Here is a 10,352-nt window from a genome sequence, read left to right as displayed (position 1 = left end):
ACATCATTAGCAAGTTTTGTACCCTTTTCCGGTCCATGCATATCCGTTAGTGTCAATTCAACAATGACCATCTTAGAGTGAGGGTCGAGAAGAAGAGCAACATAAATGAACTTATTCATCTTATCCATATCCCCCAATACTTATCAAACTTTTTTTTCATTGCAATGGCCATGGCTTGAAAATTCAAGTCCTCACTTTGTTCCCAATTATTCAACATATCATACATAGAAGCAATTTCTCCTAAACCTTTATTAGCTGTCACATAATGGGAACCAGAAATTCGTTTAGTTAACAGATAAAACCCCCTAGAAACAAAACCAACCTCTCCACTTTTTCCCAATCTTCGGGTTCGGGAGGCCTTTCATTGTCATTCAAATCCTCTCCATCAGGAAGAGATAACCCACTAAAAACACGTCGAAACTTCAAAGCCGTTTCCAACATTATGTATGTGGAGTTCCAACGAGTGGGGACATCAAAGGATAAAGAAGATTTTGAATCTATGTTTGCTTTTTGCACAAGATCTTTGAATCTAAGTATTCTTGCAGGGGAATTCTTAACATATTTCACAGCATTTCTAACTCTATCAATGCACACACCATGTTCTCTAATACCATCCCACACAATTAAATTAATGATATGAGCAATGCATCTAACATGAAGATGTTTTCCATCATTTATACATCCTGTTCTTCTAACCATTCTACTCAAGTGTGCACAAGCAACATCATTTGAAGAAGCATTATCAACAGTGACAGTAAAAAGTTTATCATCAATACCCCAATACTCTAAACATGCCTCAACTGCTTTTCCAATAGCCTCTCCTTTATGACTAGAAATTGGACAAAAATTTATGATCTTTTTATTCAATTTCCAGTCATTATCAATGAAATGAGCTGTAAGACACATATAATTAATTCTTTGTATTGAAGTCCAAGTATCAGTGGTCACAGAAATTCTTTGACATGTCTTAAACATTTCTCTCAATTTCTCTTTTTCACTATAATACAACTTTAAACAATCACGAGCAATGGTAACACGAGATGGAATGTGAAATTGTGGACATGCAACTTGCACAAAGTGCCTAAAACCGGGTTTTTCCACATGCTTAAATGGTAACTCATCAACAATAATCATGTGAATCAATGCCTCTCTAACATCATTCAAGTTAATAATCCTACTCCCACACTTTAATTCACTACTCTCATGTTCTTGATCAAAATACAATTTAGTTTGCTTTTCTTTGCCCTTTTCTTTTTCTATATTAATAGGATTACCGAGACATGATTCTGCATGGTTTTTAACATTTTTTGAACCATTAAGATTACCATCAGCAGCAAAAGTTTTAGGACAGAACTTACATTCAGCTCGTAGTTTTCCATTCTCGACGTACTCTAAGTAATATTTCCAATACTCAGCTTTCCTCTTACTTTTTCTGTTCCATATATATTCCCGCCCCGCTTTTAGCTTCTTATCAGGAGGCAAAGTAGATTGCAATTCTTCCATATCCTTTTCAGAAAGTGGCTGTGACGTTTGTTCAGAAAAAGAAGCAGACCGTTTGGATTGAGAGCTCTCCATCTACAATATAATTATATACAATATAAGTAATTTTAAAGTAACAATTATATACACATACCATTTTATAAAAAAATTTAAGAGCAACTTACATTGCAAGAATAAGAATCCGTGGTTCCTTGACTTCCTTCACTCCCTGCAAGAATAAAAACAAAAATAAGAACCCCTGAACTACACACAGGTTAGCCAACTTATTTAATCTTAATAATCTGAGTCCATACTTTTAGCAGCCTAGCAGGAATAAACACAAATTTTAAAGTATAAGTTAGCTTAAAAAGTGTCCATATATACACATTAGAAATATCAATACACATTAGAAATACTTTCAACTTTCTGAAATTTATGTTAAGAAAAAAATGAGAGAGGCATTGCCCACACAACACAACACAACACAACACAACCAACTTTCTGAAATTTATGTCAATACCCAGATCCACCACTGCCCACACAACACAACACAACCAGCTTCATTGGCAGCCCCACCCCTAGCCGCCTTCCCTGACACTCCAACCATGGAATCCACCCCACAATAGGTAGCTGGACAGTTGGAGACACGAGCTGCTGATTTTCTGAATTTGAGGAGTCGGCAGTAGAGCTACTTGCACGATGCAGGGAGGCACTAGAACTTGAAGAGTCTGAGAAAAGGTTGTCCTCGAGCGCAACAGACATTCTGAATCCACCCCCTACTTGAGATTGTGTTCGAATTGCAGTAAAGGGGGCATAAGGATCTCCTAGAGGAATAGCAGCCCTTGAGTGTATAGTAAAGGCAGTAGCAGCCCCCCTATTTTCCTCATTTAAGGCTCCTATGTTCTCCTCAATAAACCGAGTTGAATTGGGGTGATGGTATGATTCCGGAGTGGTTGGGTCTGCTATGTTCTCACTCAACCACTCCAAAACCCCCTCCAATCCAAAACACCACCCAGCCACCCCGAAAACCCATCTCCACTCTCGGTGACCCTACCAGCCACCACGAAAACCCCATCTCCACTCCCGACAACCCCATCAACATTCACAATTTTCCATCTAGCCATCCCAAAAACCCCAGCTCACCACCCCAACCCACCCCACCCCACCCCACTGCCACCCCTTAACCCTTAACCCCCACACACCAGAACCGTACCACCGTAACCCCACCATAACCCCACCCCAACCCACCCTACCACACAAATTTTCGCACTAAATTAATCTTAATAATCATAATAAACACAAAATTTCGAACTAAATTTCGCACTTGAACCCTAAACCCTAAACTTCTTAATTCTTATGAACCCTAAACTCAAAAAAACCAAAAAAAAAAAACAGAAATTCGAAAGAGATGAACTAAAAATAAGAAATTCAACATGCAAACATCAAACAATCATTAAAAGCAATTGAAAATTTGAAACAAGAATAAACATATAAATTCTCACACTTAATTTATTATTTCGAATTAAAAATACCAAAATTATAAGCAAATACTTACCAGATATTATCGGTGTGCATCGCCTGAGAGAATGAGGGAGGTGTCGGCAGTGGGCGGTGGCTGGAGCGAGTTGGGACAGCCGGACAGCCGCGTTGAGAAGTTGAGATTGAGGGAGGCTGAGAGTTTGGGCTTAGGGAGTTAGGGTTAGAACTTCAAAATATGAAAGAGATTGAGGGAGGCAGAGAATCAGATATTTTCTTGTTTTTTTTTTTTTTTTTTTTTATTTTTTTTTTTAATTACGATTTCCCGGGTTTCAGGTCCGGACCTGAAAACCCCGGGTTTGGACCGGGACCGGACCGGGACCGGGAACCTGGATTTTTAAGAACCGGGACCGGACCTGAATCAACAGGTCCGGGTCAGGTCCGGTCCGGTTCAGGTCGGTTCAGGTCCGGTTTCAGGTCCGGGCCAATTTTTGTACACCCCTAGTTGTCATAGATGTTCGTGGTAAGCTTGAGTTAATGAAATCGGTGCAAGTTGTAAACAAGTAAATTGGCCGTTTAAAGGCAAATTGGATGGGTCCACCCACCCAATTGGACTCCCGGAGGATATTAGTGACCATGGTAAAAATTTCGGCAATTTTTAATTTTCGGACGATAACAAGTAAAAAAAATCCAAAATTAAATGCTAAATTGAAAATTTTTAGAGGTTTCGAGGCTCGATGTCAAAAAGCCTTGATATTTTAGGGGACACATCTCAGGGTCATATAATGCCGTTTGGAACTATTTATGATCATTATATGTTGTCAAAAATGTTCGTGGTAGGCCTGATTTAATGAAATCGGTGCAAGTTGTAAACTGGTAAATTGGCCGTTTAAAGGAAAATTGGACGGATACACCCACCCAATTGGACTAACAGAGGGTATAAGGGACCATGGTAAAAATTTCGGCGATTTTTATTTCCAGGCAAAAACAAGTAAAAAAATTCCAAAATCGAAGTATCTACGCTTTTTGAGAAATTTTTGAGGTTTCGAGACACGGTGTCGAAAAGCCTTGAGATTTTAGGGAATACATCTCGGGATCATATAATTTCATTTGGAGTCATATTTGATCATTATATGTTGTCATAAATAATGTTCGTGGTAGGCTTGAGTTAATGAAATCGATGCAAGTTGTAAATCGATAAATTGGTCGTTTAAAGGCAAATTGGATGGTTCCACCCACCCAATTGGATTCCCAGAGGGTATTAGTGACCATGGTAAACATATCGGCAATTTTTATTTTCGGACAAAAAAAGTTAAAAAATTCCGAAATTGAAGACTAATTATCCACGATTTTTGAGAAATTTTAGAGGTTTCGGGGCCCCGGTGTCGAAAAGTCTTGAAATTTTAGGGAACACATTTCGGGATTATATAATGTCATTTGGATCCATATATGATCATTATTTGTTGTCATACATGTTCATGGTAAACTCGAGTTGATGAAATCGGTGCAAGTTGTAAACCGGTAAAACGGCTGTTTAAAGACAAATTTGATGGTTGCACCAGCCACGTGGACTCCCAGAGGGTATTAGGGACCATTTTAAACATTACGACAAATTTTACTACGGGTGAAAATAAGTCAAAAAATTCAAAAATTGAAATCTAATATCCACGCATTTTGATAAATTTTAGAGGTTTCGAGGTCTGTTGTCGAAAAGTGTTGAAATTTTAGGGGATACATCGAGGTCCTATATTTCCGTTTAGAACCAAATATGATCATTTTATATTGTCATAAATGTTTCTGATAGACTTGATTTAATGAAATCAATGGAAGTTGTAAACCGGTAAATTGGTCATTTAAAGGAAAATTGGATAGTTTCACCCACCCAATTGAACTCCTGGAGGGTATTAGGGACTACGGTAAACATTTCGGCAATTTTTATTTTTGGGCGAAAAAAAGTCGAAAAATTCAAAAATTGAAGGCTAATATCCACGTTTTTGAGAAATTTTGGAGTATTCGGGGACTGGTGTCTAAAAGTCTAGAAATTCTAGGGAATACATCGCGGGTCATATAATATTGTTTGGAACCATATATGATCATTATTTATTGTCATAAATGTTCGTGACATGCTTGAGTTAATGAAGTCGGTGCAAGTTGTAAACAAGTAAATTGGTCGTTTAAAGACAAATTGAATGGTTCTACCCACCTAATTGGACTCCCAGAGGATATTAAAGACCACGGTAAACATTTCAGCAATTTTTATTTTCAGGCGAAAAAAGTAAAAAAATTCCAAAATTAAAGGCTAATATCCACGCTTTTTGATAAATTTCGAAAGTTTCAGGGCCCGATGTCGAAAAAAAAGAGATTTTAGGGGACATTAGGGGGTTATATAATGCCGTGTGGAACCATAAATGATCATTATATGTTGTCATTAATATTCGTGGTAGGCTTGAGTTAATGATGGTAAACATTTCGGCAATTTTTATTTCCGGGCAAAAAAAAGTCAAAAAATTCCAAAATTGAATGCTAATATCCACTCTTTTTGACAAATTTTGTTGGTTTCAGGGCCCGATGTTGAAAAGACTTGGTATTTTAGGGGATACATCTTGGGGTCATATGATTCTGTTTGAAACCATATATGATCATTATACGTTGTCATAAATATTCGTGATAGGCTAGATTTAATAATATCGATGCAATCATTAACCAATAAATTGGTCGTTTAAAGGCAAATTAGATGGTTACACCCAACCAATTGGACTCTCGGAGGTTATTAGGGACCACGTTAAACATTTCGGCAATTTTTATTTTACGGGAGGAAAAAAGAAAAAAAAAATCCAAAATTGTAGGCTAAGATCCATGCTTTTTCAGAATTTTCTAAGGTTTCGAGGACTGGTGTCGAATGTAATGCCCCGTATTTTTAAGCCATTTACTAATTATTAATTATGGATTTTTCCGAAATATTTTATTATACAAAAAAATATTTATTTAAGTCCATACATGATTTTACAAAAATATAATTTTGTTACGCATTGTAATTATATGAGTCGACTCAAAGTTGTCGGAATTTCAGCCTTCAATATTTTACTTGAGTCAAACTACCAAGTACCAAACTATCCCTCCTCCCGTAATCAAGGTCAACCCTTACTACTCATATCCACAACATTTATTAGGCCGACAACATTTATTGGGTCAGCAACATTTATTGGGTCAGCTGCATTTATTAGGCCGGCAGCATTTATTGGGTCAGCAGCATTTATTGGGTCAGCTGCATTTATTAGGCCAGCAGCATTTATTAGGTTAGCCGCATTAATTGGGTTGGCAGCATTTATGAAATCGGTTGGAATAGTGCCTGAGTTGGGGCTATATATAGCCATGAAAACATGAGCTATTCCATCACACCTCCTACTTCTCTTCTTACTTTCCTTCTCCTTTCTCCTTCCTCCTCCATTTTCACCTCGTTTTTAAGCTTTCATTTTGTAGTCTTGAGCTCCTCACGAGCACCTCCTCGCCGCCACCCTATTACCACCATTTGGACACCACCTTGCCGCCACCTCCTTCCTTGCGTTGAACCGTAAGTAAGCCATATATTTCTCATTTTAGTACTACTACTAAGTACTAGTAATACTACTACTACTATTACTCTCAACTTCTACTACTACTACAACTACTACTACTAAGCACTAGTAGTACTACTACTACAACTACATCTACGTATTACTACTACTTCCTATATTATTATTATTATTATTATTATTATTATTATTATTATTATTATTATTATTATTACTATCATTATCATTGTTATTAATATGACTACTACTACTACTCACATGTACTACTACTACTTACGTAGCATTAATACTACCTTATTATTATTATTATTATTATTATTATTATTATGAATTATTAAAGATTATTTTATAAATACAAGTGTTAATTTTATAAAAGAGTTATAATTATAAGTTGTTCATGCACAACTAGTCAAAGTCGATAGTCTAAGTCCTTGTATCTTTGGGTTGAAAAGTATTTGATTAGGATTATTGGTTTGTTGTAGGAGGTATTTCCGGTTCGTAACTAGGAACCCCGTGTTTGTTTTGCAAAGATCAAGGTACGTACACGTGGCTAGATCTTTTATAAAGTGACTTTTATATGCAACATGATTTATATGTTAAGTGATTTCGAACCATGTTTAAATGATTATGATATAAATTTCAGTGAAGCATGTTTTAATCGCTTAATCTCAAATGTTTGAATATTTTATATGGTTGATTATAAACTTGTATTGATATTCAAGAAGGAAGTTTTGTTGTTTAAATTATCCCGAGTATGGGATATTGGGAAGTTTATTTATCAGGATTTATTCCTTGGATCTTTAGATTTTTAACTCCCACTGTGCGGAGTAAGTTGAATACTATGGACTTTGTATGACCTAGTCTTTCCCCTTGATAGCACTATGTAAAGGAGTTACTAGCTTGGGGGGTGTACACACTTAGGTGGTAAAATGATTTTTGAAAATATGGACTGATCCATCCTATTTGGAATTATTTTTGGAAAGTTAGTTATTTCGGAAATTGGTTCTTTTGACAAGCTTTTATACGTGAATTTATATTCAGGAATGGTTTGGATAAATTATGATTTAATAAAGTTAAATCTTTTCGAAAGCACGTTTAATTAATTAAATTGATTTTACATGTCTAGCATTTGTATGTACTTAGCATTTTGGCTAATACGTATTTGTTTTGTTTTGGCTTGGCCCTACTTATCATTTTGATAAGTAGAAAGGTGATGGCGACCGAACAACGTGAACTATATGCTGCATGGGGAATGATGGGCGGTGATCACCTAGTTTAATCTAGTAGACATAATATTAGTGGTGTAGTTATTTTGAAAATGTATCAAACTATTATTATCATTAATGAAATTTAAGTACTATTTTTCGCTGCAAAACTCTGTTAAGCCTTACGTAATCACGTGGCGGTAATACTCCCATGTTACTCCCTAAAGTTGGATTATTATTGTTAATATTAGAGAGTAATTTGGGGGTGTTACAAAGTGGTATCAGAGCATATAGGATAGACCTAAGAAGGGTATATAAAACTGATGGGTAGACCTAAGAAGGGCATATAGGATAGAGTTTCGCATTTGTTTTTCCGAAAGTATATATTTAAATAAAAACTACTTTCTATTTTAATACGAAGAAAGATTAATAGTGGGGATTATTGGATTGACAATGAACTCTGGCTAAGGCAGGACTTGGGCTCAGGGCAACGTCGACCCTAACCTCTCCTACCTAGGATCTCATTGGTCCAATTAATCCACATTATGAATCTAGTATTCAACTTACAACTATATGTAATATTTTCGAAATTAAAAGAATTTGAAACGTATTCAAAAAGTAATTTCAAACTTTACGTGAATTATGTGCATATGGACTATGCAAACGTCCAAATTATATTTTAGAATACAAAGGTTCGAATTAAAATTCGAATTGCATTGAGATTGGTAGTCTTTTGGGAATTTTATATCCCAAGGTATATTAATGAAGGTTTATGGATTATTATTTGATAATTATTCCTAAATTGGAAAAGGATTGGAAGGTGAATTGCACTCTTATGTGAATTTGTGTGTCATAATTGCATGCAAATTATGATAAAATCTTGTGATGGTTTATTTTGAGATGCTATCTAGAGTTGCTTTTAAATGGCAATTTAAACTTACCAGTCAATTTGATTAAACGTTTAGTATCTTGTGAACAGTAATCACAATTCTGAGTCTTAGCTGGTAGATGAATAAATTGTTTGTAAATTTATGTGTCTAATTACCACATTATTCAGGATCATGTCTCTAAGGCAACGAATTAAGAAAGGGAGTAGTTTATGGCCAAATTACCAAACTGGACCCGGTTTGAGCTTTATGTACGACCGAATGATCTTGGGGAGGGCCTAATATGATTTATTATTCCTAATGCAATGAGGAATGGTTTTAGTCTTCTAGAATCTTCTAGAAGGTTCTTTTCATTCCTAATTCAATTAGCATTGATAAGTTGACTTTGTTGACTTTTCAGTGTTTTAATCAAAATCAAATAGCATTTTCGAAGAAATTATATTATTTTATCCTCCAGTACGGTAAACTTATCGGATTTTCGAAAACGTGTTAAAATCAAGACTGGCGTCCAACCCCAAGCCTTGGCGCCTGGAACCAGGCTTGACGCCAGGCACTAGCCATTGGCGCCTGGTGCTAGCCACTGGTGCCTAGCGCCAGCTAGCCAGGGTTGGCGCCAACCTTGTTTCCTGAGCGTCAGACTCTATTTTGTTAAATTATCTTTTTTGGCTAATTTTCTCTATAAATATCGTATCAAAAACTCCGTTTTCATGGACGAATTCTCATCAACAATTAGTTTTAATTAGCTTTCATCAACGATCATTAATTCTTTAGCATTCTTTCTTTCAATTCTTTCTTACTTTGTTTTCATACAAAATTCCGCATTCACAAGATCTAGAAACACCTAGCCATATTCGAAGTTGCCTTTGCCCTAGACGTGAAAGGTTTAATTTCTGAGGGTTTGGTCCCAAATCTCTCTTTCAATTATTTAATTTAATTGTTTTGATTATTATTTTCCTTGAAGTTACTAACGTGTGTATTTTGTTATTAGAAAGAGGTATGAGGCATCAAAGTAAGTACTTTAATTGATTAATTGATATTATGATGTAGAATCATGTTTATATTGTTATTATGATATTCCTAGTATCATGTCTAGGGTAATTTTAATATTAAATATGATTTCTATGATGCTTCCTATGTTCTTCCTAATATTTATGATTGTTAGTATCATGTTAGGGTTAAAGATTTGATTTTTATTGCTTAGTGACATGCTAGGGTTTGTTATTAATCTTGTTAGTATCATGCCTAGGATCTTGTTATTATTAAGCTTTAATATTAACATGAGCATGATTATGATTTTAATTGTTATAATTTATGATGATGATTATTATTATTATTATTATTATTATTATTATTTTGATAACGATTATAATTATTGTTATGGTTATTTATTATGTTGCTTGATACGATATTTTTTATTGCTTGATCACGCCTTTTATTGCATGTTAAAAGGGAATTGGTACTTGTAATCATGCTTAATAACATAATTAATAATCTTGTTTAGGGTTAATATGATTATAAATTCAAGTGATCGCCAATAATAGTTTATTTGTACATTATATTCAACCAACATAGATTAAACAGGTTTAGGGTTAATCCTATTGATTGCATGTTAAGTAGAGGCCTATTATTAGGGCAGGTTCAACCACTTTTAGGTTGGATTTGTACCTTCATCCCCGAACCCTTAGTTGGTTCATGACCTTATGGAGTTGACGATCTCTTGGATCATTAAGGGG

The 10,352-nt window shown here is 35.3% G+C and overlaps 1 protein-coding gene and 1 long non-coding RNA gene across 2 annotated transcripts; one reads left to right on the top strand and one right to left on the bottom strand.

The window, feature by feature from the left end:
• Nucleotides 1-288: 288 nt before the first annotated feature.
• On the bottom strand, nucleotides 289-2,882 carry LOC110684508 (zinc finger BED domain-containing protein RICESLEEPER 2-like). The gene is made up of 2 exons (XM_021860963.1): nucleotides 1,665-2,882; nucleotides 289-1,575 (listed from the first exon to the last, which is right to left on the bottom strand). Exon 2 carries the CDS (start codon nucleotides 1,573-1,575, stop codon nucleotides 289-291), a length of 1,287 nt encoding a protein of 428 aa, XP_021716655.1. The 5' UTR covers nucleotides 1,665-2,882.
• Nucleotides 2,883-6,365: 3,483 nt separating this feature from the next.
• LOC110683978 lies at nucleotides 6,366-8,810 on the top strand. Its single transcript, XR_002503712.1, has 3 exons — nucleotides 6,366-6,526; nucleotides 7,010-7,063; nucleotides 7,734-8,810. It is a non-coding gene; the product is annotated as an uncharacterized LOC110683978 (long non-coding RNA).
• Nucleotides 8,811-10,352: the final 1,542 nt, after the last annotated feature.

This window comes from Chenopodium quinoa, unplaced genomic scaffold (genome assembly GCF_001683475.1).
Source record: "Chenopodium quinoa cultivar QQ74 unplaced genomic scaffold, ASM168347v1, whole genome shotgun sequence".
NCBI classification, from domain to species: domain Eukaryota; kingdom Viridiplantae; phylum Streptophyta; class Magnoliopsida; order Caryophyllales; family Amaranthaceae; genus Chenopodium; species Chenopodium quinoa.
Note: the sequence above shows the minus strand (reverse complement) of the source record. Positions and strands in the feature narration are given on the sequence as shown.